Raw genomic sequence first — 27903 nt, 5'->3', positions numbered from 1 at the left:
ATTAATTATTGGATTTTGACATAATGAATGAGTTATTGTCATTTACTTAAAAGATAAAGTTAAAATAAGTACTAATTATTGAAGTAAAATGCTTTTAAGAATATGTGGACCCCCAAACCCTAATTTCTTGTTTTGTTGTTATGTTAAATTTTATTATCCTGATAAGAAGTGTTTGTAATAGCTTCTGTTTTTATCGTAATAATAAATAGTGACGAAAATTGTAAATTAAGCAATAATTTTTTTTTAAAAAATTCGAAAATAAATTTTAAAGTGACAATCTTTATATTTTTTAGTAAAAATTTTGCGCAGTAGTGTTTTAAATAGAAAGTCGAATAATAAAAGATATAGTGTGAATTATTTCGCGTACAATTTAGAATTTTTTTTATATATTATTAAATATATGCTCCTAACTTGTCGACGTAGCTTGCGACTCGATTACTGTCTCGTTGCTTAATCTTCGTATGAGTTTCAAAGTTTTGTTCTTAAAAGGCGCTTCGTTAGGAAGACGAAACATTGGGGCTTATTAGTCACTTAAACTACTCGTCTACAACTAATGCGACCAGCCCCTGATCGAGAGAATTGAGAGGGACGTATGGCCTCGTTCCTGCAAACGAAACCAAGTTGATGAGGAATAAGCAGGAAGCTCGTGATCGCTCTTCCATTAGTCTCTTCGTCTTGATTTCACCAAGGGTCCAATCGTACAATTTTACAAAAGGGTATATATATTACTCCGGCCAATTAATTTGGACAGGTTGTAAAGTCATTTTTACCCCCCTCATCAACCATAAATATATGGACATAATTCTCTAACTATTAAGGGTTTTATTTCAGTTAATCGAATCGAACAAAAAATCGAGTACGTCGAAATACTGTGTCGAATACGGAATCGAAATAGTCAGTTCGATTTGGCAAAAATTGAATTTATTTGAGTTCGATTCGGTATTGTATCCAACTGACCAAATTAAAAAAATAATAATAAAACTGAATAAATTAGTAACTAACTTTAAAAATGAGTTTTTTAATTAAATTTAAAACTGATAAAATTAGTAATTTAAAGACAATTAGAAAGTTTTAAGTTAAGTTAATTATATTTAAAACTAGATAAATAAAGTTTATTATATTCACATATAATATAATATAATATATTTAAAAAATTATAATATATATTTATATTTTTGTAAAAATTCGATATTCGGTCGATTTCGATTTACACGAGCAACAGATCAAAACCGATCGAGTTATCAATTTTTTTTACAAAAGAATAATCAATTTAGTTCGATATTCAATACGAATCAAAATTTTGATTCGATCAGTTTCGATCATGACCAATTTTTTTTGGTCATGATCTAAGTGTGAATTTTCAATTAAATTTTGTAATAGGTCTTATTCATGCTCTTGGACTAATAAATGTCATATCTAGTAATTAATCCATGCTACTAATGATTCAATTTTGTTTTATAGTTTAAAAATTTTCATTAATGGGTCAATGCCACGTAAATTCGGAGTCAGCAAAAAAGAATTAAGAGAAAAAAAAAAACATGAATAAAGAAATTTAAATCAAAAAGAATTACAATCTCAAAATCTTCTTTCCAAACTGCGATCCAAGAATCGAAAACTTATTCTCGAACACAGAATCTCCAAATTTGTCGGAGAAAATTACGGGCTATCTTGATTATTAGGGCTTCGAGGATTTGATGCCAATAAAATCGTAGAACCTTCGGTATTCCAGAGTTTCGTCGTGATAGAGAACTTTTTGGCTCGCTTTGCTGTGGACTTTGTTGTATGTATGTATATCGCATCCGACGGATGTCCCTTTTTATACGCATGGGTAGGGTTAGATAATTTCGTACACTATATGCTGTCACATGAATCAGTCTCTTAATAGGGCGTACTTGAATAAAGTCTGACCACCACAAATAAGGCTAATTTTAATATGAGCTTATTACGAATTTATTATTCCGAACATATATAAATATCTTTTATTGATAATTTATTGAGAGAAATTTCGATGTCGACCGGCCAAACAACACAAAACACGTCATATTAAATACATTTGTCATTTAGGGAGTTAGATGCATTTAAGTGGCTTTCATTTTTTGGTGAAATAAATGTGTTTGTATAAAAAAAATAAAAAAAACATTTTATTAATTATTACTTGTGATTTAACATTGCATATTAGCTTTGAAGCAATTAATTAGAGAGTTTATCATTTATTTTTTAAATTATTTCAATGGTATTTTGTTATTCATTATATAGTATAATAATAAAAAATAATAAAATTATAAAGATCGATCGGGCTTTATATTCCACTTTATTTTTATTTTATCAAATAACATAAATAATAAGATTTTATTTTATCTTAGATTATATCAAACAATTAAAAGAATTTTATAAATATTAAAAATTAATTTAAAAGAATATTATAAATATTAAAAATTAATAAATAATTATTATATAAACTTATTTGAATTCATTTTTTTTTCAAATTGTCCGAAATTTAAATAAGAGGGCAAATTACGAATCATTTTTTTTAAAAAATTTATTATAATTATAAATATTTTTATTATTTAAAAAATTATAAATATTATTTAAAATTAATGATGATTTAATAAAAATTCATTAAATAGACTGTTATAAAATAATATTTGTTAGAAAATCATTAATTTTAAATAAGTAAAAATAATATTTGTTAGAAAATTATTAATATTAAATAAGTATTCATAATTTTTTAAATAAAAAATTATATTTGTAATTATAAAATATATATTATGGGAGCGCATAGTAATTTATCCTAAATAAATAAGGAAAATGAAGAAAAGAAATAGAAAACTGAGAAGGCCGTCGCCGCGGAAGCGAAGGGCGTAGTGACGGCCGCCGGAGGATGACAACGACGGAGTAGGAAGCTGAAGGCTCAGTAGCATCTCGCGAAGCCGCAACATTCGAAATGGTTTGCACCTGCAGATGCCGGGTAGATGGTAAGCCACAGCTGCATTTCGAGTTCAACTGCTGACTTTTTTGTTTTTTCATTTTTAATAATGAATAATTTTCTAAATGTATTGTAGCAACCCCACTCATTTGGATGTTTATTTAGTATAATTTTTGGTATATTCTTGCAACACGAGTAGATGAATAAGGAAAGGCGATTGAACATTTTGAGGTTGTTTAGAAGAGTTTAACGTTAATGGTTTTGATGGGGTTGATATTTGAGATTCTACCCACATGCCAAGTAAGAATACAATACATTTTTGCTTTAGCTGGTTACAATCTGTTCTTGATGTGTTGCTTTGGAGGGGTTGATCGACATACTGAACTGGTGAATGGGCATTGCCCTGGTGGAATTATAAGGTTTATATTTGCTCAAAAAACCGACACGCAGAGTAGTATATCTATTATTTTACTTGATAAAATGATGCAAAATGTGCTTTTAGGCTTTTCATCATTCTTCTCTGTGTTTTTTTTTGGTTTAAATTGGTTGTGGATATTGATAGAGTGTTTATAAGCAAATGGGTTACTCCATCCAATACCAAATTGTTCTAGGTAGGGATGGTCATTGAGATTATAGAGGTAGCTAATTAGCTTACTTTAGCATGGTATTAGAGACTTGGTTTGTCTTGCACATTGTTAACTCCATTGCTCTTGGTTCAAGTGCTGAGAATCACTTTTAGTCCGCTGGCGATTTTGGAGTATTTTACTTGATTTTTGTTGGTGGTCTGTCAAGTGTTGGTTTAGTCTGTTATTTGTTATTTTCTTATTTCTCAGTAGTGTATTAAACATGCAGACGTGAATTTCTATTTACTAGGACTATTTTCTAGCTTAAGTTTTGAGGATGATTAGCAAAAGGGATGCTAAAGAGTGTGTAGTAACTAATGATTGGGAGTTGGAGCAACATACAGAAAGACCGTGGCACATGATAAGATGCCATTATCACTGAGCTTCAGGTTGCAGTTTAACAAAGGAACATGATGACAATATCATGGCGTTCGTTCTTTTCATTTTTCTTTCTTTCATTTAAAGTCGCATTTTGTAACTAGCACCTCTATTAGCTCTATTACATTTTCTTGTACATAGTCGTAGGTTGTTGTTTCCCTTGCCGACTTATACACCAGCTATCATTAGTTGGTTAGGAAATTTTTTATTCTAGTTTTGGCTTCTCCATCTATTTAAAAGCTACACCTCAGCCTTCATGTTGTTACTGAAAGTGATTCCCTTCATCGCAAAAATCATGACGCTTTGCAGTTTGAGTTTGATGTGTGCTTGAAATTGAGTTCAGGATCTAGGATATTACCATGCAATCTGCTCTCATCCGTTGCTCAAACTCGGCATCTTCATTGGGCTTTGAGCACTTGCTATGATTAAACCAAATTTCATCTTCGTGCCGACAGCTATTTTCAGAGCTTTGCTCCAGGAGAGATAATTGTTGCCAAGTTGTGTGGAAACCGAACTTATTCTAGGATGATCAGAACTTTGAAGGTGCAAGCTCTCAGGGTCAGTTTGAGATTTAGAACTTGTTGCTAAATCTGCCATTGCTTCTTTTCAGGACCAAATTAGATTCAATATGTAGAGACCTTCAATGTAAAGGCTTTGATACCATGTTAAACTCAAGCACACAAAACTCAAACTGTAAAGCATCATGATTTGTGTTATGAATGGAATCACTCTCAGCAACAATGTGAAGGCTGAGCTATAGCTTTAAATCGATGGTGGCTCCAAAACCACAATAAAAAATATCCTAACCAACTAATGCTTGGCAGATGAGTCAGCAAGGGAACCAACAACCTACAACTAACTCTATACAAGAAAACATAAAATAACTAATAAAAGTGCTTGTTTCAAAACGGGACTTTAAGTGAAAGAAAAAAAAAATCAACGGAATGAAGGCACATTATTTGATGTGTATTTTGTAACAATTGGGTTGAGAAAATAGGTGCAAGATGAGTTGAGGCGGCTTGTGAGCTTCACATCAGCTCGAGCCATTTCAAGCTGGAGTCGAGTTTGAGCTCAACTACAGTTTAAGGGCTCGCAAGTCTCGTGCTCGAGCTCAAGTCGAGCTTGTTCAAACTTGAGCTCATTGATGAGCCGAGCCTGAGGTCAATAGTAATTGTTTGAGCGAGTCCTGTACTTTTTAACATTTCTGTTTCTTTTTAATCATTTTCTAAAGTTATATATATATATATAATACTATTTAAAATGGATAAGTAAAATAATAGAAAGCATAATAAGATTTTATTCGATCAATAACATATTCTTTAAATTTTATGTAATACTAATTTGATATTTTATAGTTAATCACTGCATATTCTGTAACTCATTCTTTCGCCTCAGGAAGAGTATTGCCATTAAATTTCCAAGTACTGTAAGCTCTACATCACTTGGAGAAAAGTACAACTGAGTTATCGATGACTTGTATTCAGCAACCTTTTAAATTTGAGATGTTTGACCAATAGTCTGATGTCATATGACCCTATTAAAAATGAAACAGCAGGATAGAACTGCATTTAGATGGAAGCTTTTGATTCTTGATTCTATCAGTTACTTATCTTTTTAATGGTCTTGAGGCACATATAGCATGCTAATTGGCATTTCAGTATGTTTGCTACTCTAAGAGAAGAAAGAGTAATCCTTCCCAAATTGAAGTTGCTGATAAAGATAATCTCTAATTCTTGAGTTTCTTTATTTTCATTAGCCCTGTTGTCGACAAATAAGCATACTACATTAGTACATTTGCATTTCCTGTATACCACTCTCCAACACTGCAAAATGGATCTGCATACAATGCCTCATAGCTCCTGCGAAATCCCATTTTCGTGTCAGTGGTAAATGTATTACTTTGAAGTTTTCTAGCCCCTTGACAACGATGAAGTGGCGATACCTGGTTCCCTATGATCCTACATCACAGATTGTATCAAAAGTTTTGAGGTCATCTCCTTGCTAGCACAATAATCTCTTCATATCCATTGTTGGTTAGACGAATCAGATTCCTGCCTTCACAGCAAATATGATGGAGGGCAAGAATCTTACTCCTATAGGCCGTTTTCTTCAAGATGATTATATCACGATGTATTTGTCAAATACATTCATCAACTCAAATTCTTATTTTAACTTCTCATTTTACATGGTATTGCATTTGTGTAAGAGCTCAGTATATTTTATCATATTCAACCATTTGGCAACTTCTTTGATATTTTAGTCAAGATATCTCCTGCAGATCAAGCATCTCATGTTCTGAGATTTTTGTTCCTCAATCTGCCTGAGAACTGCCTCAGCTTTTATTGCTCTTTGATCCATATGGAAGTTTAAATTTGTGGCCTGAATGAATAAAGTTTTAACATTGGCTTTCTCTCTGATGCAGGCATAGTTTGCAAAGATAGATTTCTGTTGTCCGACTATTTTCAAATTCGAACTGATCGCTGTCCAAGTTTTGAACCCCAAAATGGTCTAAGATGATATTTCTGCTCTGAAGTCTGTTTTCCTACACAGGAAGAGTGAAAAAATCATCACGAAGTTACATTTTACGTGCTTTCTTTTGTATATCTAAGGGGATCTTCTGTTGCAAATTTTGCATTTTATGTTGAATATGTACTACCATCTCACATAGATGCAAATGAGGCACTTGGGCGTTACATAAGCATAAATGCATTCTCTTTCTCGCAAGGCGCCTTTTTCAAGACAAGTGGACGTATTATTTGAAAACGAGTCCATGACGAGGTCCCAATACCGCGACTTCCGCCACTGCTTCTCACTGAAATCCATCTTATGAAAGCCATAATAGAATTGTGGGTGTGGAGTGGGGGGTGGGGGGGATAACTTGCCTTATTGGGATGGAAAAATTTGATGAGTTGACTTGAGGTTGAATTGTGACCAGGGAATTGAAAGTGGAGACATAAAGCCATCACAGAAGGTCCTATGTTTACGCAGACTGTCATCCATGGTGAGTGGACTTGATTCAATTCAATACCATCACTATCTGTGTATGTAGAGCAGATTATATGGTCAAGTTTGAGACACATTTTGCAACATGAAATTGCTGTTTCTTTCTTTTGATTCTGCACATTTTCATTCGATCACTAACATCCAAACAGTTTTTAGAGTGGTTGCTAGAATTTCTTCCCTATTTTTAGAAATGATAATGACTTCTTGGACCCGTCTCAGACTCGCCCCGAGTGCTCTTGAATATCAATTTTTGATCTCTTAAATTGTATATTTTTATTGTGCATGCATTTTATTTCTTCGAATCTTTGAAACAACGAATTATTTAGGCCTAGTGACTTCCATCTTAGAAAGAAGTCAGTAAAAGATAGAGAGGCAGGCAATCACTCAACGTTTGGGACATCCCATGAATGTGTACACCAAACATCAACTCTATCAACAGCTTCACGTAATCACATTGAATGGTTAGAAGACAAATTTTGAGGTGTAAGTTACTTTAGTCTACACAGCAATCATTCAGCCTATACCCTTCTGATGTTACTTGTTTTGAGTTTAGGGTGGGTGGTGGTATAGTCACATCAACAAGTTTTTCATTTGATTTTAAAATTATGTACCATTTTGCAAGCATTTGAGTTGACATGAATTCAAAAATGTAGTGCTTCAGACACGTTGTTTGATGTTGGAATATTAATCAGTCGTAACTTTTGATTTGATTTATTTATGTACGCAATTATTTTTCAGAAAAACCTAACTTTTTATAACTTTTGTCACGAGGGTCATCATTCGTTTGTTATGAGGGGCCATCGTTTGTTTGCAAAACTCATACAACACTTATTTCAAAATATCTTAAATTACCTCTAAAAACAAATTTAAACATATACTCTATTTCCAATACACACTTATTTATCTCCTATTTCTCCCTCTCTATATCTAAAATACAAAATAAAACACTCCAAAAATAAAACCAAACATAATGCATATGTTTCCACCTTGTCTCCCACAATCTCCCATTCATGAAATGATATAAAAAAGATTTACATAGAACAACTACATTTATACTTACTTACCCACCTATGATTTATTTATATAAATTATTTTTTAAAAATAATATATATATACAAACTCATAAAAATATCGACAACAATTACACAAATCAATTCTACTTTTTGAAAAATTACACATGTACACCCCCAACATCATTGCACAAAATTACACATGCACACCCCCAACATCGTTGCACAAAATACCCCTGCTTTTGGCTATCAGAATTCGTTCATGTATTTACGCAAAAGACATGAATAATTTATATTAATAAACCATAGATAAGAGACTATGAATGTAATTATCCTTTATATATATATGGTCCCAAATTAATTCAAAAGAGTTCACATTCTGAGTTAAGTTTCTCATATATACAATCACAATTATATTTCTACATATATTATGGCTAATGAATAGGGTAAAATAGAAAAATAAAAACATTAATTTTATTTTCTATATTGGTTAATATATAGGTTAAAATATGAGACATTATTAAATAATAATTTGGTGGAAGATATGATATAGAAAGATGCCGGAAATTTGAAGAGAGACATCTCCTTATAAAAAATAAAAATAAAATTAATTGAAAAATAAAAAATTTATATATATATATATATATGGCTGTTGGAGCTACAAAAGCGTTGCCTGTAGCTAATTAATTAAGGGAATGTTTGCAGTGGCTTAGTGGAAATAAATTGTGAAGAAAGCATAAGTATAAAAATTGAGAGTATTTGAACATAAAAATAAAAAGTAGGAAAAAAAGTTAAAGTTGAAATTGAAGTGTTTAAAAAATAAACTTTTGCTTTACATCAACTTAATTTTTAAGTAGTTCAAAAATGGAGTTAAAAAATGAAAAAACATTTTTTTCAATTGATTTTAAAAAATAAACTGATCATAAACACTTATATGAGTGGTTGCAATCACCCAAAAGGGTTGGACAAATTAAAACTGCTAATTTCTCGTTTACAATTAATATGGGATGTATGTTTATGTCATCCGTAGCTTGTGGGAGTACATAGATATTGGAGGCCAATGGCCTTAAATCCAGTGCAGAGTCAGATAAATTTATATTCTTGAAGAAAATATACATATGTATATATATATATACACACACTCTATGTATCTATAGTTGTTGTGGAGGGCTTTTCTTTCTTGAAAGAGAGCAGTGTAGTATATATATGATGATGATGAGTGTGTGATAGTGTGGGCAACCGAAGGGGAAATTAATGGAGAGGTCAAGAATGCAGGAGGAGGAGTACTACAATAAGGGAGAAAGGGTTTATGAAGAAACTAGTACTGTTGATTGGAGAGGAAGGCCTTCCAACCCTAACAAGCATGGTGGAATGAGAGCTGCTGTTTTTGTATTAGGTCTCTCTCTCTCTTGTGTGTGTGTGTGTATATATATATATGTGCATGCAAGAAAGGGTTTGTTCTGATTGTGGATGGATATGATATGGTGCAGGGCTTCAAGGATTTGAGATAATGGGAATAGCAGCAGTTGGGAACAACCTGATAAGCTATGTCATAAATGAGATGCATTTTTCATTGTCAAAGTCTGCAAACACAGTCACAAACTTCATAGGAACTCTCTTCATCCTTGCACTCTTTGGAGGCTACCTCTCTGATTCTTACCTTTCTTCCTTTTCCACCATCCTCATCTTTGCCTTTCTTGAACTCTCTGTATGTACTATATATCCCCTCGCCTCTCTCTCTCTCTCTCTCTCTCTCTCACACACACACACACACACACAATCATGCATGTCTTTTTTCCTTATTGATCCATTTTTATTTGTAGGGTTTCATATTACTATCAGTGCAAGCTCATCTCCCCCAACTGAAACCACCAAAATGCAACATGTTAAGTGATTCAGGTGATGAGCAGTGTGTGGAAGCCAAGGGGATGCAGGCCCTAATATTCTTTGTGGCCCTTTACTTGGTGGCATTGGGGAGTGGCTGTGTGAAGCCTAACTTGATTGCACATGGGGCTGATCAGTTCAGCCCAAACCAATCCAAGAAACTCTCCACATACTTCAATTCTGCCTACTTTGCCTTCTCCATGGGTGAGCTTGTGGCTCTAACGCTTCTAGTTTATGTCCAAACACACTCGGGAATGGACGTTGGTTTTGGGGTGTCGGCTGCCGCCATGGCCATGGGGCTGATCAGCTTCATTTCTGGGGCTTTCCTTTACAAGAATAAGCCTCCTCAAGGCAGCATCTTGAGCCCTATTGCACAAGTAAGAAAATACTTGCTTTCTTGTGGCGGTGCCGTAAGTTAAATGTTGAGGTTCGACGCAATGTAGGTCCCATTATTGATGTGTGTTATTTTTCATCTTTGCCTATCTGAAAGAATTTTTGGGGGAAATACAATTTTTAAGAAAAAAAAGATCTTCCAAGTGGGATACTGGAAGTATTAACTCTATATACTAATTCTCTTTTTTTAATCATCAAAATCTCTACAAGAAATTTACAAGATTTACAAGTTCATGCTTAGATAATTCATGGGATGTTAATATTCTTTTAATCATAGGAATATAATTACCCTATATCTTTTATTAACATAAACTTAGAAAGGCTCTTTATGTTAGAAGTTCAAGTCCAGTTCATCACCATTAATGGGCCAAATGATAATGCTACTACATTCAGAGATACTGCTGATCAATCTAGTTACATTTTCTCAAACCAACTTTTCTGAGACTTCAATGTTGTCTGTCAGGTGTTTGTGGCTGCAACTTTGAAGAGGAAGCATGTTTGTCCATCTGATCTCGTGATGTCTCATGGAATTTACCACAAGGAGCCTAATTGTGACAAACCCATTTCCAGCAGTTTTGGTAATCCACACCCCACTGAAAGATTCAGGTAATCTTTTTACTATGATACTGAATTAGTTCTTCTATATTTTAGCAGCTCAATGATGAAAACTAACTTCAATATCAGATTCTTGAACAAGGCCTGCATCAAATTACAAGATGGAAATATCCAGAAGGAAAGTCCATGGAGGCTTTGCTCTGTGTCCCAAGTGGAGCAAGTGAAGATACTAATTTCCATCATTCCCATATTTGCAAGCACAATTGTTTTCAACACGATTCTAGCACAACTCCAGACATTCTCAGTCCAACAAGGGAGTTCTATGAATACAAAGTTAACCGAAACCTTCCGAATTCCTCCCGCTTCTCTCCAAGCCATCCCTTACATTATGCTAATATTCATCGTCCCTCTCTATGACACATTCTTCGTCCCTTTTGCTCGTAAAATCACTGGCCACGATTCCGGGATCACCCCTCTACAACGTATTGGGACCGGCCTCTTTCTGGCAACGTTTTCCATGATCTCAGCTGCCCTTATGGAGAAAAAGAGAAGGAATGCTGCTGTTAATGAAAACGTGACATTATCGATATTTTGGATCACACCGCAGTTTCTTATATTTGGGATATCAGAAATGTTTACAGCGGTTGGCCTAGTTGAGTTCTTCTACAAGCAGCCCTTGAAAGGGATGCAGTCATTTTTAACAGCCATAACCTACTGCTCATATTCATTTGGCTTTTTCCTAAGCTCAGTTCTTGTGACCCTTGTCAACAAGGCAACCTCGGATTCATCAGGTGCTGGATGGCTAAGTAACAACAATCTCAACAAAGACAAAGTGGACCATTTTTATTGGTTGCTAGCAGTTCTCAGCTTTATCAACTTCCTCAACTATCTCTTTTGGGCAACATGGTATTCTAACATTAATCAGTCTCCGTTACTGGTCATCGCACAGCATGGTCCTAATAACCTAAAAGTTGGAGGAGGTGATGCTATATATCCCTTGAATGATATCATATGAGTGATAAATGCAAGTCTTTTCTTGCTTCCCTTGAGAGTTGATACTTGTACTGAGAGTAGAGAAATTTTAAGAAACAATAGTAAGCATAGGGATCTATTAACATATTGTCATAAATGTATATAAATGGATGTAATATTGATGTTTAGTTGGAAGGTAATCTCAGTAGTTATTCTCTTATCTCATAATTTGATTGTACCCATTAATTAGACAGGAAAAGACAGGTAGCTGCTATTTGTAGCAAGAAGGTTGCCTTTTCAGGGTTTCTAAAGACCATTCGAGTGAAGTACATGATGCACCTTTAAAGATCCATTGCATCTGAAGTTACTGCTACAGAGTCAATATCCTCTTTGTCACAGAACATGGGCAAGCAGTGGACTAGCCAGTTAGATAGTGCCATCTACTTGTTATTGCCCTCAACTTTTTGTTTTGAAGAATATGGCCCCCCTCCCTACGGCAATCTGTAACTACTATGATCCGATGCATGTTCAAGGAACATAATGAAAGCCTGTACAACTAAAGCCAACAGGAGAAGCATCATTTCTTACCTCTGTGTGCGCGACTGAGGGCGCACGCGAGAGAGAGAGAGAGAGAGAGAGAGAGAGAGAGAGGGGGCAATCTGTAACTACTATGATCCGATGCATGTTCAAGGAACATAATGAAAGCCTGTACAACTAAAGCCAACAGGAGAAGCATCATTTCTTACCTCTGTGTGCGCGACTGAGGGCGCACGCGAGAGAGAGAGAGAGAGAGAGAGAGAGAGAGAGAGAGGTCAATGACTCACTTAGTCTACAAAGAGACATGTCTCAAACACGTGATCCTGGAATGACTCGCCGTTTGCAATTCCTAACCTCCCAACACCATTGGCTCAATGCACCTGTTGCCTAAAATATTAGTATCAGTCACCGAGTCCCCCCATGAAAATTAAGATACCTTTAACATCCTTTGAGAACTTTGTCCATCCCTTTTTCTTCTTGTTAATGATTAAAAGATCCAGTCATATTAAACCCACCATGGCTATTTCAATTAAAATAAACGAATTGCCACAAAACGTTCATTTCATGAACACTCAAATGAATATTACCCTACTTGGTCATAGTCGCACCAACAAACTAGGAAGTAAGCTTCAATTTTCACTAGATTAAATTTTATAAGCTGACTACCATATCTTCTCTGTGAAGTTCGAATTTGTTACGTTCAAGTGAAAAACTATATACTTAACTGCTTGACCACCCTGATTTAAAAGATTTTCATTAGTGTGCCCTACTGGCATCCCACAGTGTCCATCTTTTGAGTAGTTTATGACAGATGCTAATCTAGATCGTAGTGTAGGAAAGAAACATGGGAAAACCAAGCCAAAAAATGGTCAGTCTCTCAATATTGTTCCAGAAAACACAGTAGACATCTAACAAATCCATTTGCCACATTGGATTTCAAGTGTGAACAAACAGGAGAATTCAAGAAGCAGTGAAAAACTTCCCAGATTTCAAATTCCTGTTAAACTTCAGGTCCAAATATTAAATTGTGCAACCAAAATAAAACTTACACTTGAAAAGGAGTTCGGCAGAGGAAACACCAAGGAAGGATAATGCCTTTAGTGGGCAACAATGAAATGACAAGATGAAGGTCCCCAGGGCTCCACCATCAACTGGGAAGTTGTATTGTTTCACCTCATATCCACTCCTTGTCCCTCCATTACCAGGCTAAAATCTGGAAATAAACCCACTTTCTTCCATTCCATGTGAATTGAGGATTTTCCTCAATAATCTTCATCGTCAAACAGAAACACTTGATTGCTCAACCTTCCAGTAGTAACTTATCCAGCTATGATTTTGCAGTCTCACGTTAATGCTGAAAACACTTAAGTGAAATACTAACCCAATAATCTTCCAGATTTTGCTTCTTTTGAGCATATTAATCATCTAACATGTTCCACCAGAGATGGAGTTTCCGGCAATTCCGAATCTGGGGATTCTCATTAATCAAACCTCAGATACTCTTGCGACCAACTTATCACAGATTAGATAGAAAAGAAGAACTTTGAGCCCCATATGAGGTAGAGGGCTAGGGCTCCTGTCCTTTTTTAACTTTTTCCTCTCTATTCCCGAATTCTAAACAGGACATGTTGCCTTGTGTCAACTATCAACAAGAAAGAAGAAATATTGAAGAGCATGAGGATAGAACACATAGTATTGTAGTTGTGAACTGAGTAAATCAATTGTGACTGTAATAGAAAACATTTCAATAATAAAAACCTTGCATCCTGTGTTTGCAAGCTGCTAATCCCGATAACAAATTCTTGGATCAGACAGCTATGGGAAGATCTACATAACTGGAAGAGAACTCCAAAAGGCTTTGCAACTTAATCATCCACACTTTCCATATTTGCTCCTTTGAGATGCAGATGCTTTTCTCTTTTCTGAAACTCAGTGAGACCCTTCCCACTTCCAGTTACCCCAACCTTCCCAAAAGGATCATCTGGAGATTTAAATATGCTCTCTCGCTTTCGACCCGAGAAGAAACCAACCTGAGGAACAAAACCAAAAACCAAATACACATATGAACAAAGAAAGCCATTCCAACCAACTTGCTACAGAACATATAAGATGAGACTGCTGGGTTTTTGTTTTATATGTTGGAGAAGTGTAATCATTTTCTGTAAATTTGGTCATCCCATTCGCTGGCCTCACTAAACATCCGGAACTCAAAGCTAAATGATAGTTCTTATAATTATGAACATAAAGAAAACATAAGAAAGAAGCAACAAGACAAACTGACAACTTCACAAAGACAGCCAGTTGGGACAGAGAAATGCAGTGATCTTCTCCAAAACTGGCTTTTAAAGTCATCTACTTATATGTAATAAGAAAACATGAATATGATGAGGCATCAAAGGCATGGATTGAACTTTCTCATTCTTTGCAGCTTATACTGTTGGGCATAAGAATGGTGTTAAATAGGCATGAAAATATAGTGTCTCTAGTTCTGATCATTGGATTGCAGCTGAGATCATGGGTGGCAAAACTTAGGGGAGCCTATGCTTGTCTGTGTTATGAGTATATGCACTTTTTTGTCTCTGCAACTTTGTGATGGCACACACTCAGAGAGTCGAGGGGACAACAACGGCAAAAGGATATACTTGTTCAAGCGTTGCAACAAAGAACAGATAAAAGAACATTGTAACCACAATTATGCACTGATATGAACAAGGTGGCACAGGCTCTCCTCCCAGCCAACCAAAAGTGTAACATCGCCAACACACAGCTGATTAGCAACAGTCACTTCACCAAATAGAGGTGCATGCATGAAACTGCACAAGGTTGCTGGCAAGCACACCTTTTTAGCCCGGCCCTTAGTTGTCTGGAATTGCTGCCAAGCATTCTGCCTCTTATTCTGTGTAACTTCTTTTGCTTCCATCCGCATCTTGGACTTAAAGGCATGTATTTTTTTCCTCTTGGCAGCTTTCTGTGAATGGTAAATGTGAATATATCATATAAACAGTAAAACAACAATAGAACAACCAGACACTACAAATAGGAAATAACAAAGTCAGAGAACTTTGCCAATGGATGGCAAGAATGCAATAAACCAGTAAAAACACAAGATGAAACTAGAGGCGTAAACAGGGAAAAGAATCAGTTTCATCTGCACTGAAAACTAATACTATGAAAATACAAGCAGGAGGAGGGACAAGAATCAGGTAAGCTTTGATGATGTTTTTCTAATTTGGTGAAACAAATGTACAAAGAAATGAAGACACTAAGGAGAGCACTTCACAAAGAAAAGCCTACTAATGCAACGCCTGTAATTTTCTTCCAGAGTTAGACAGACAATGATAAATTTGGATCACAACACTACCTCATCTCTTAGGAAACAAACTGAGGCATCTCTGTGATACAATGGCCGGATTATGGCTAAACAGACCACTTATCATATATAGATGTACAAATTAATTCGCATGGAAAAGATTGGTGAAGACTACCTTAATTATGACAAAGCATGTGGAGCCATAATATGATCATTAACCTTATAGAATGAATCTAATTCCAAACATACCACATCTTCGGGATCACTAGGATCAATTTGAAGTTTCTGTGGCACAGTCCAGGGCTGAAAGTCTTTCGAGGCAGCTTGGGCAATCTTACGCTTAAGGGCTTCTTTTGTAGCCACAGCAATTTTTTCAGCTTCCAGCATAGGGTCGGTGGTGCCTTCTTGGATAGGTCTAACATTGTCAGGATCCACCTGGAATCACCAATGAAGCACAGGCAACAATAAGAAGGGGAGCCTGAATGAGTTTTGGTTAGGATACTAAAACTTTATTCCACTCATGAGTCCATAATTTTCCATTACAAGCAATTCCCATCAGATCTTTCCCCAAACCATGATCATAGTTTATTTACTTTTGTGCCATTTGTTTTTACTCACATAAGTCAACTATTCTTCATCTTTCATCACTGTTTTAAACATCAAATAGTTTTCCTTTTCTTCCTTCTCATGGAAATATGGAGTAGCTTAGCTTATCCCCTTTTACTTCCAACTTATTCTCAATAATAACAATGTCAAACAAAGTCAACACGAGATCAGCCATCAATAGGGTATAGAATCCAGAGAGAGGAGAGGGTGTAAGTGAGCAACAGAGTTCATGGAGTGGGGAGAAAAAGGTAGGGTGGAAATGCCAAATGGGACCAAACAAACTACATATTGAAGATTAGGGAAATAAATCGTACCTCTTCCTTGTTACCCCATTCATCATAGGAAACATAATATCCATTTGGAGTAAGCGCCTCAATTGTTGCATCATACCTGAATATTCAACTAAATCAACCACAAACAAGAGAGAGCAAAGGTAAAGAAATTGAAAACTCAGAACATTTCTAGCAAGACACGTATATATTAAAATATTTTAATACCACTCTCCATCTTCACTCCAGACTGCTTGTACTTTGGTGCCAACAGAAAACTTATCACCATCATCATCAGTAGCTCTTGATTTCTGGAAAATGATATCACGAAAAAATTAGTTTCATCAGCGCATATAGGGAAAAATAGCTACCATAGTGGTCAATGGCTCATGGCGGACCACGGCGCAAATGGCTCCTGGAGCCATGGGGTATGGCAGTGCGTGTCTTTTCGAAGGACGGCGCTTATGCACAAAAATAATTTATATATTTATATAATTAGTATTTTGTTTGACAATAGTATAAAAAAGTAAATTTATTGTTCATAAATCAGAAATAATATAAAAATCAGATTTTTAGTAAATTTTCGTTCATAAATCAGAAATAATATAAAAATCAGATTTTTAGTAAATTTTCTGCACTTCTACAGTAATAATAATAGCATAAATATACTTTATACTCTAGTATTAAAAATTAAATATCATCAAACTATTAATAAGCAATATTAGTATAATAATTTCAACAATAATAAATAATTAAATCTTACTAATTTACTAGTAATTACTAATTAAAATAGATAACAAAATATACGAATAGAAAACAGAGAAAGAAGAAAAGAGCAGGAGAAGAAAGACAGACACTAAGTCGTGCAAAGAGAAAAGTGAAAACAAGGTCTGAAAGAAAACAGAAGAAAGAAGAAAGAAAAAGAGCAGAAAAGCAGAGAACATCACTGATTCTGAAGGAGAAAGCGATAAGCATACAGAAAAGCAGGGCTTTTATCGTTTTGGACTCTTATGTTTTGTTTTTCTTTCCCCCTTTTTACATGGGCACAGGCCTAAAAGGTCTGGGCTAGCAAAGGCCTGGGCAATAGCGGAAATGGTGCCCAGGCACGCGCCAGGGCAAAGCCCATGCCACAGCAGAAGAATGGCAATAAACTTGCGCTTTTCTGCCCATTTAACTACTACGATAGCTACCACTTGCAAACTAGCAGAGCAAAGAATCTATGGACAGAGTGTGGGAGAAGGACTAATAAAATTTTTGCCCACGTAGCCTGGACATTTATTCAGCTGAAGCAACTGAAATTTGGTATTGCTAAAAATAGCAACGATGAGGTTTCTAAATTAGATTCAAGGCCTCTAATATCAAACAATTAGTTCTACTTCAGCGGCTACACTGTTGATCTCAACAATCCCTAGGTGTCAAGCTATTGCAGGTACACTACATCGACACCCAATATGCACTGCCTCTTTTAAAAAATCAAGCCATTTGTAAAATCAATTATCACTCACAATATTAACTCAAACTCAAAAACCACCCATAAAATGCACATGCAAAATCTTTTAGATAAGTTTGTAGGTACACACCACATGAAAGGAGCTCCCTGAAAGATGTGGACTTAGAGATGCTTCACCACTAGTCCCAGTACCAAGTCCAGAACCACTATCACTTTGTTTTGCAGTTGCTAGAAGCTCCTCTGTTAACTGAATTACCTATGATAACAAAATAAGCAAAAATAAAACAATCAGATATTTCTACTGCTATCATGTTAACTAGAAGACAGAAAGAAGAAAAATTAAACTTAAATCAAGAGTGACATCTGCACGACAGAGAGCAGGCTGGCCATCACCAAATAGCACACCTGCAACGGAACCAAGATAGAAGTGATGGCACCTTGGCAAACTCCTAGACTCCTATTTTCACAAATCCCAACATTTCTCTACACCATGTATGCACATTTCTCTTGAAGAGATAAAGATATCCTCACCTTGATAATCCAAGGATAAAAACATCTTCCTTCAGTCACATGAAGTTCCTTGAAACTGCTTGTTCGAGCAATAATAATATTTGAGAAAGAGAAAGCGAGGTGCAAAACTTCAAATTAAAATGACCGGCTGATCAGATTTTTAGCTTATTATGTGAAATGGTGATTGACTTCTGAATATTAAAGGCAATGGTTTGAAGACAACTCTGGTTAGGCAAATGTTAACTTAGAAACAGATATGACAAAATTAGGTGACGAAAGAAGAGAACACCCTCTTCCCAAACCCCAGCCCCCACCCTCAAAAACGATAAAAAAGCAAAACAGATATCTAGCAAAGGATCACCTCCACAAGTTCTTTCTCCATGTCCAAAAACTCCGAGTTCTTTGAGTCATCATTCAATAGTTTGCGGACCTGACTCATATAGAAGGAAAATGTTAGTATGCAATTATCAAGTTTAAAATACACCTGTCTAATTGCATAACATAAGATATAAAGGAATAAAATGACCATACTTAATGACTAATGCAAAGGAGAAGAAATCTGTAAGTAGGCATGACATATTCCTTTTTGCTAAGGACAAGACATAAACATACGACACAGAGAAACAAGGCAGAAATCAGATATATTTGAACTGCTATACTTGACAAGATACAGAGTAAGAAGAAAACAACCATACAGGAAAATCTACACTCAGTGAGCGATTCCTCTGCCACTTTTGTTCACTACTCCATCTGTGCCAATAGGATCAAGCTATTTTTTACTTCATGATCTTTAACAAAATGAGATTTCCAGACTATGTCGAAACATATTTCTCACATCAGTACATAGTGGAGTTGGCAAACACCAGAACAAGATTTTTGAAAGGCTTCATGCCTTCGCCTGTATCTCAATAACTCAACAGCTGAACTTCTACAGCAGGATTTCCAGAAACACATTAATGACAACCCTCAATCACATCAGCTCACACAACGAACACCAGACGGCCCATCGTAAAGGATCTTTTGTTGCAATGAGAGGGCGGTGGAGAGGAAGAATATGAATTTAATCAGAGTGAAGGATGTTCGGCTACTCTTCTTTCTATTTTTTTTCCTCTAAGAAGGGAAAACAGAGGAATAAGGGAGTCCACAGGGACATTAATGTGCTTCTTGTTTTACCTTCAGTTATTTCCACTTTCTTTTACTAGGGTTTGTCCTGGCGTTCCCAGCTCAAGGTCTGTCAATTACCTTGAAAACTTCCCCTCCTTCATTTCCCAATGAACATAGGATCATTCCCCTTCCCCTCCTTGCGGGTGCAACCTTACTAATCCTTCCCAGAGAACAAAAGGCCCGAGTCTGGTCCCCGTTTAAGCTCTATGAATATAATAAATACAAGACAGGCTAAAACTTAGAAATGATAGTTTCATGACAGAAGTTAGAGCAGGGTTTGAATTGCTTTCACAATGAAAGGGTATTTCTTCCCCTGACATATTCAAAAAAAAAAAAAAAACAAATCAACTCCATAACTCTAATAAAACCTCTTAAATTCAGTGTAAAAACCCCTTATCCAAAATAACCCCTAAAAAAATCCAATAGATAAATTCATCTCCTTCCAACTAATAACAATTCCAAGTATTAGACACTCCGAACTTCAGTCTTCGCTATCAACAGGACATACCAAACCCCTTATCAATACCAAATTGGTAAAATTTCCAAATTTTCAAGCGAAAAATTCACAGGTAAATCAAATCAACACACACACGCACACACCCATCAAAGAATTCAACAACAACAAGAGCATGAAACAGCACCTGTTGAAGCTGGTCTTTGTAAGTAGAGAGGTTGGCTACGAGTTCTTCAATATTAACCTCTTCGCCCTCGCCGCTTTCCATTGTATTTCAATAAATTGCAGTAAAATCTTCAACTCCGCAGACGATAAAATTGGATGAATCGCTGAATTTTCTCAGAGAAAAGTGGTTGGCAGAAAGGGGGTAATTGAAACCCTCGTCAAGAAAGAGACGAAGCGCGTTAACTCTTGGCGTTGGCACGCGCATCGCACGTGCACGTGCTTTCGTGAATTCTAATCGTATAGTTTTTAAATTGCACTTTGCACCAAAAGTTGTAAGTTGTAGCACTTTAACCCCCCAACTTACCAAAGTATATATAATTGTAGTCCATCTTAATTGCATCCAATTATCAATGATGTCTTAGCATAGTGGTTAGACTGAGGTCCTATAAACAAATCTGAAGTCATGGGTTCAAGTGTCACCAAATGTGTGGGTATTTATCTCGTTTTATGTGAATTATTGTAATTTATTTATCGTTGCTAGTATTGATTGGTCGGATTGAAATATTGTTTAATATTTCGAGACGAGATATTGTATATATTCACTATTATTAGTAAAAAAAAGAATTTTCCTTGCTCTGTTCCTCACTGAATTTTGTTCTGAACATCTTCTTCACCACCACTGCCACCGCCACCATCACTGTTGCCGCCACTACCGCCCTTATCCGGCTTAGGAAGCAAAGAGCATCAGCGCACATTAGCCACCGCCGTCAAAGATATCAGTTTCGTCTGGATTCTTGGATTCACATTGTGATGACAAGAAGAGGTCTCTCCTAAACTTCTTTTCTTTAGAGATTTCTGTGGCAGGTGCAAAGTTGCAGGCTGAGCAACTGAGAGCTTCCAAAGTGCCATCTTCTCCACTAGGCATGAATTCCCCACAGCCACCAGTGGCATTTCCTCCTATCGCAGCTGCATAGTTCGTCAGGCATTCTTTGTTCATGATGACAGCAACTTTCTTGATCAACAGCGCTTGATGATCATCAATGGTGGAATATGGGATTCGGGTAACGGGATTGTGGGACGTTGGACGATGATGATGGATCATGCGTAGATGTTCCCCAGCCTATGTGCAGTTTAGTGGGATTGGGGCGTCCGTCTAGATGACTTTGTACTTCCATTTAATGCAATATGCTGCTTGTTTTAGAATGAAGTAGAAGAAAGAAGGCAGGAGTCGGATCAGTAGAAGTCTTGGGTGCCGTGTGTGTGCTGTGTTTTTCTTGCAACAATTGTGCTCAATAATGTTGCCAACTTCAAGCTGCAGTTAATCTCAGATGGACTTCAAGAAAAGAACCTGTGTATGCTACACAGAGCAAAGAAGAAATTCATATGAAGCTGGAGTGAGAAAAGTTGGTCCATTTTCTTGACTTCTGGAAGAGCATTGCAAGAACAAGAAAACACTTCAGAATGATTATAGACAGGAGTTTAGTGTGTGTATTTCTGTCTGTGCAACAAGCAGAAACTCAAATCTGTGCAGTTGAGTAGTCCAGATAAAAGGAAAATGTCTGTTGATAATTAAGAGTAATCTTCACCAAAACTATTTACTAAGTTTGGACAGGCAAATTAAAGTTGTTGGTTAGCTTTTTCTGTCGCCTTGCAGATGCGCATTCCAACTCAAAGTGAATACCGTGTTTGCCTGCCGACAAAATTTAAAATGATCTTGTATACACAGACACATACTTTGGGAATATCATTTCATAGTTCCAGTAGCCCAGACGTATTACACTTACATTTGATTTATCAGTCTCCTTATACTATATACCAACGACATAATACCAAGAAGCAGAAAACATTAACTAAGACTTCCTGGAGTTCATGTTGTAATATTACTATTTCCTGTACCAGTGTAGGATATTTACATGTGGTATTGAAATCACGAGCGTTCTATCTTCTATCTCTGTATACGGATAAAAGAGGGAGTAAAAGGAAGCTCAGCAAAGATACCTTTCGTCTTCATCTTTCATTTACTTTCCGATGTTTATTCACTTTCCTGACAATGCTCTAGAGAAAAATGCACGATGAACCAACCAGGAACTTCAGTTCATCAGAAGTAAGAATTCCCATAATGCCCCTCCCGGTAAGTGCCTGATGCAGTCCTCTGAACTCCAGTCAGTGACCGATGGTCTTCAACTTCACCCCTGGGCAGCGTCTCTGCGCGTTTTCTTTTCAACTTGTTCTTGGACACCTCGTCTTTCTCATCGACAAAAGACAGGAATCTTTGTATTCGCATGGACCGTGAACTGCTCTGTACTGAAGAGGGTTCTGATTGTTCAGCAAAGTATCGCTTGAACTTCCATACCATTAAGCAGAAATAGATGATCAGAGCTAAAAAGCATGCAATTCCGCATATAAGGAAAAGACCCCAAAAGCTCTTGAGCTGAAGTTGATCCGAGTCATCAGAGCTTGGACGATGACAAGCTCTTGCATTCAGCCATTTCTTATGTATCTTTTGAAGTTCACCATTTTCTGATAATGTTAGAATAGCAGTCGACATGTCCATGGCTAGTGGGGAGTCTCTTGGAAACGCCTATGAAATATACCACATCTTAAGTTATGTTCTAAATCTATATAAGTTGCATGAATAAATGAAAAAGTCAGTCATGTATATTCAGTCTGCAGTACAATAGGAGAAGAAGAGAAAAAAGGCTGACACGTTGGTTTCTAGGGCGACAATTCAAGTTTCAAAATACACCAGCTTCAGAAGGTTCAATGCCCATCTATTATCTATAAGTGCAGAATTCCTCCACAAATTTGAACAAGTTTACTTCAAGTGGATACTGCAAAAAATTCAACCAAGTCACTCATTTTCCTATGACAATTAATGAAATGAAGCATGCAAACCTCCTGCAACATAGAAATATACTCTGGCAAGCATCAAGCACATAAATTCCTGAAAAGCGTGATCTAAATGAGTCTTATCCGAGTTGCTTTAGCATAGTAATATTCTGTTGTCATGTTAGAATTCAGAGATACTCACAAATCCCCAGCCGCTTTTTGTGAACTCTCGTCCAACAACTTGGGACATGCAGTACTTGGAGAGAAATACATCCACGTACGGACGCTCATCCACGACTGCAGCAACTCTTCCTCTCCTCAGGGCATCTGCATATTCTTCTGGCGAGTTAAGGGGAATGAGTCTAGATTTAGCAATGTTGAGCTCGTCGATTAAATAATTTTCAGCAAAGGACCCGACTTGGAATCCAATGTGGTCATTGCTCGTGATCAAGGAATCAATGCCTCTAATGGATGGGGCTAACTGTTGAACGGTGAGGATTGAAGTCAAGCTAGCAGTGTAGCTTGAGGTGATTATTAGGACCACAAAAAGCCAGAGGATTAGAACCATACGACCAAGAGTGCTCATGGTATTTTCTCCTGAAATGTAATATATGCTGCTAATCAGTATAATGGATATATGCTAGCACATTAGCTGAAATGGTAATACTTACTGTGTGCAAAGAACATAGTTGAGAAGCCAAACCTGTAAGGTGAAAAAGAAGGGGGGTGAGATTTTGAAGCACAAAATACTTTTATAGACATTCCTACTAGGAAATTATGAGAAAAACAAAAAGGAAAATCAAACATGCGTATGCAAATTTTTTATTGGTTTGCAAGATGGAATTGCTCCTACATTTGCTCGAGTTTATCGTACTAAGACATAATATTTATAGTTGTATAAGTGGCCAAAGTGTGACACCAGATCGGACTCCACACTCTAACAACTCTTGGAAATATAATCTAAAGCACATAAAACTTGAAATAAGGACAGATGTGGACTTAGATTTACTGCCTTGAGATGATGCCATAGACTTACGACTTCAGAAATGAGGGTAGAATCACCATTAAAAATGATCTCACCATAAAATTGTGACAAGCTGTTGCTTCGGCGGACCACGAAATTCATCATTTATTCTGTGTTCCAGGATCCAAATTACCACTCCAATAATGAGGAAAAATGCAGCTGTGATCGCCCACATTAATGGAGAGAACGGGCGCAAGAAAGCCCAAGGGCTGGAGTTCAACTTCCTGACTGGTGCCACAACAACTAGCCCTGACTCTATATAAGGCTGAGTGAAGTCCACAATCTTTGTGCGGTTGGTCACAATTGCAATATCACCAACAACTGCATCGAAAACCTGTACAGAGCCAGTGAGGTCATAGAAATTCAAATTCCTTTTGTGGATTCAAGACTAATAATATCAGCAACTATGCTTACACCGGATGTCATCATGCGTACAAGCTCTGTATAACTCGGATTCTTGTGGCCATCTCCATACAAGATAAACTCATAAGGTACTGCATATGAAAGTAAGTTTACGGCAGCAACAAATACATCTATGCAGTATCCATGGATCTCATTCGTACTTTCATCTTTTGAAACAAAATCTTTGTAACTCACCCTGTTTGGAACTCCAATTCTTAGATTTCTTCCATTATACGGAAAAACCCACCCTCGAGGCTTGACTGTTGTTTGTCCTGGCCACACCACGTGGTCTAATTGCTGGTTTGAACTGGAACGGTTAGGTGCTTTGGTGTAAAGAATCTCGGGAGACACAACAGAAAGTCCAGAATAGTTAGACCAGTAGCCTATTTGTTTGTATCCCTTCCCAACTACATTTAGAATATCAAAAGCAGGACGAATAACAGATTTATCTGAATCAAATGCAATTCGACCAGTTAAACCTGTCATATTGGTCTGCAATATGTTGCGAAGCAGTTGACTGCCTCCATCAAATGTGCTTAAGGCACCAAGATTTAGAGTCCCTCCTCCCACGCCGTTCAAGTTTGAGTTGTTTGAGAAGGAGATGGTGCCACCCTGATCAAGAAACACTTTGACTGCATTAGCAATTATCCAGACAGTATCATAAGCGTATAGGCCGTAAGGGTTCAACCCAATTGAACCATTGCTTAATTTGTTCCATCGAGAAATGAACGCCTTTTTCCTCTTAGAATCTGCTGTGTGGGGACGGACTGTGAGAACTCCTTGAATGGATTTGGCAACTTCTCCAGAAACAGGAGTGGAATCGAGTACAGTAGACAGCCAAGCTGTGGCGATCCAAACGTATCCCTTCTCCATCATTCTAAGTTTATGGGCCAAATCAAAAACCTTACGTCCAATTACAGCATATGAATGCACAATAATGACTCGGGATTCCATCAGTGAAACCTTAACTAACTCATTTGAAATTTCACTGTCAGTTGCAAAGGCTTCAGGGGAAAGTACTGCTTTGTAAGAGATTTTACAACGTTTCTCCGCCAACTTATTCCCTAGAGCTATCATAGTGCCCCGGCTCTGCTCATCATCAGTATAAATAGCTACAACCTCTTTGTAACCAAAGTAGCTAATCATATCAGCTATGGCTGCCATTTGGAAGAGATCATTTGGTGCTGTTTGAACGAAGTAGGGGTATTGAAGAGATGAAAGACTAGGATCCAATGCAGTAAATGACAGCATTGGGACATGGAGTTCATTCGCAAGGTGTGACAGAATATGGGCCATCCCAGAGACTTGTGGTCCAATAATTGCTACTGTATCAGTCTCCATGTACTGCAAACCTGTGTGTTCCAAAGCAGTTTAAAAGGATTATTGTTATGTCTATGATATAGTTTGTGCATAAAGATCACTTCATCATATTGCAATGCCAGGAGCAGCCTTGAATAATACATCAAGAATCAAAACAATATGGCAACAGATCGACATCCTACAAGAAAACAGATACACATACCTCCAATAATGCCAAGAAAGCCACTGTAATTCGAATCATGTGTTGAGAGAACTAGTTTGCTCCCCCCAAGAAAACTAGGATCAGAATTCACATCTTCAACCGCAGCATTCATTGCAATCTTTGCTACTTTCCCATTGATAGTGCCAAACGTAAAAGCAGCCCCAATATTCACAACAGCTGGTCTTGAATGTTCTTTCGAATACCCCCGTATCGACAGAAGAGATAAAAGCACCACCACAACCCCCAACACCAAATTCATTGCTGCCATGAGATTATAACAAAACTAAAAGAACTAATCCACAAAGAACCAACCACTATACAGCGTCAAAGTCCATTAGACCTCCCAAGGGAAGGAAGCCAGAAAACTCAGCAAGACATAGTAGAGGTTTATCAAATCCAACAAACAAATCCTTCTCTATAATGGGCCGTATAATGTGACTTAGACTTTTACAATACAACTGCCATAGCAAAAGCCAAAAGAAGATTCTTCAGAATTTAGAAAGGGACAAGCAACAAACTTGAACAAAACACCTTCTAACAGCATAAAATATAGGAAATTTCTTTTGCTCCCAATACAAAACAACACAAAGCAACAAGCTTAGCCCAGAAGATTAGGGAAAAAGAAACATAATGACAGAACTAATGATGAAGCAGAGTATACTCAGATCAACCGCACAACTCACTAGACTAGAAAACTATAAAAGGGGTAAGAGATAGCAAACAAGTACATGGATGCTGACACAATACACTCATAAATTACAAAAAGGGAACCAAGAAAAGTGACCTCCACAAGGGAAAAAAGCTAGAGTTTTCAAGAAAAGAAAAGAGAGCCCACTTGCAGAATTGTAGAAATTTGCCTCAATCTTGAAATTGTGAGAATACTTGTGGACAGAGAAACAGAAAAAAACTTAATATAATGGGCGTCCCACTTTGATTGGCTTACCTATTCCCTTCCGTACAGTTCTTGCTTCTTGAACTTTTTACCCCCCACCCCACTGTTGCATGCCACCAGCCCAAAGTGTCCGTTTGTTTTCATGACCTCACGATGACGGGGTTATAGAGAATCCCTTGAAAAAGTGATAATTTCTACACGTTTTTGTGCCTATGATATTTGAAGCAAACTTGTGTGAGAGAAACAAAGGATCATGTTTGCGCAAATACCCGGTTTGAGTGCTTTTTGGAGTTCGAGCTTATTTTAAGCTGTTTCCACTGTACTATACAACTTTTGCCTTAAAATAAGTTCTTGAATACAAGAAAGATTTGCATTTTGCACCACTTTTGTGTGCCCAAGACATTCCAAGAAAACTTGTGTGAGGAAAAAGGGATCATAGTTGGAAATGCTTAAATTTGAGTACTTCCGAGTTTCCAACTTATTGTAAGTTATTTATTTGTTAAAATTCGTTTGTTCCTACTATAATTTTTTTTACTTTAAAATAAATTTTCGAACAACGTAAAAATGATAAAAATTGTTAAGTATTACTATAAAAAAAAGCTCAAACATGTTTAAGCACACGTTCTTAAAATATTCTAAAAAATTACGCATTATGCAAAAAAAAATTTCAAACGAAGTTTAGTCATATTGAATTAATCATACAATTAACACGTGTAGTATTATATTTAAGAGTGCAAACGAGTCGAGCTCTGCAAAAAATCTGAGCTCGAGCTCGACGAGCTCATGGAATAAAGGCTCGAGCTTGAACTCGAGCACTAGACAATGTGCTCGAGCCCGAAATTAATTATTTTTCTAAAATATCTGAATTTGAAAAATATGGACTATTGTACCACATGAAACAGCTTGAAAAATTTTGTTGTAATGCATTGAAATTATAACGATAAAATATATGCATTGTATTAAATATTTATTTATAAAATTAATAATTATATAAACATATTAAATTGTTGATTAAGCATGTTTTT

The 27903-nt window shown here is 36.5% G+C and overlaps 3 protein-coding genes across 6 annotated transcripts; 1 reads left to right on the top strand and 2 right to left on the bottom strand.

Moving 5' to 3' along the window:
• Positions 8966-12244, top strand: LOC105172503 (protein NRT1/ PTR FAMILY 4.3). The gene is made up of 5 exons (XM_011093956.2): positions 8966-9336; positions 9431-9648; positions 9764-10201; positions 10681-10823; positions 10902-12244. The coding sequence occupies exons 1-5, from the start codon at positions 9195-9197 to the stop codon at positions 11785-11787; spliced, it is 1827 nt and encodes a 608-aa protein (XP_011092258.1). The 5' UTR covers positions 8966-9194; the 3' UTR covers positions 11788-12244.
• LOC105172502 (survival of motor neuron-related-splicing factor 30-like) lies at positions 13947-20438 on the bottom strand. Of its 2 annotated transcripts, XM_011093955.2 has the most exons (9): positions 20232-20434; positions 18788-18856; positions 18448-18502; positions 18047-18172; positions 16695-16777; positions 16512-16587; positions 15841-16026; positions 15121-15249; positions 13947-14311 (listed from the first exon to the last, which is right to left on the bottom strand). In XM_011093955.2, the coding sequence occupies exons 2-9, from the start codon at positions 18838-18840 to the stop codon at positions 14147-14149; spliced, it is 873 nt and encodes a 290-aa protein (XP_011092257.1). In that variant the 5' UTR covers positions 18841-18856; positions 20232-20434; the 3' UTR covers positions 13947-14146. The 2 variants fall into 2 exon arrangements, with proteins under 2 accessions (XP_011092257.1, XP_011092256.1); XM_011093954.2 differs by lacking the exon at positions 18448-18502 and having other exon boundaries at positions 20232-20438.
• Positions 21929-27119, bottom strand: LOC105172500 (glutamate receptor 3.2). Of its 3 annotated transcripts, none has more exons than XM_011093952.2 (7): positions 26930-27119; positions 25987-26444; positions 24477-25816; positions 24119-24396; positions 23710-23741; positions 23241-23635; positions 21929-22790 (listed from the first exon to the last, which is right to left on the bottom strand). In XM_011093952.2, the coding sequence occupies exons 2-7, from the start codon at positions 26252-26254 to the stop codon at positions 22308-22310; spliced, it is 2796 nt and encodes a 931-aa protein (XP_011092254.1). In that variant the 5' UTR covers positions 26255-26444; positions 26930-27119; the 3' UTR covers positions 21929-22307. The 3 variants fall into 3 exon arrangements, with proteins under 3 accessions (XP_011092254.1, XP_011092255.1, XP_020552932.1); XM_011093953.2 differs by lacking the exon at positions 26930-27119 and adding an exon at positions 26822-26859; XM_020697273.1 differs by lacking the exons at positions 21929-22790; positions 26930-27119 and adding an exon at positions 22803-23040 and having other exon boundaries at positions 25987-26811.

The sequence above is a fragment of the Sesamum indicum genome, linkage group LG10 (assembly GCF_000512975.1).
Source record: "Sesamum indicum cultivar Zhongzhi No. 13 linkage group LG10, S_indicum_v1.0, whole genome shotgun sequence".
Taxonomy (NCBI): Eukaryota; Viridiplantae; Streptophyta; class Magnoliopsida; order Lamiales; family Pedaliaceae; genus Sesamum; species Sesamum indicum.
This window is presented reverse-complemented; position numbering and strand designations above follow the sequence as displayed.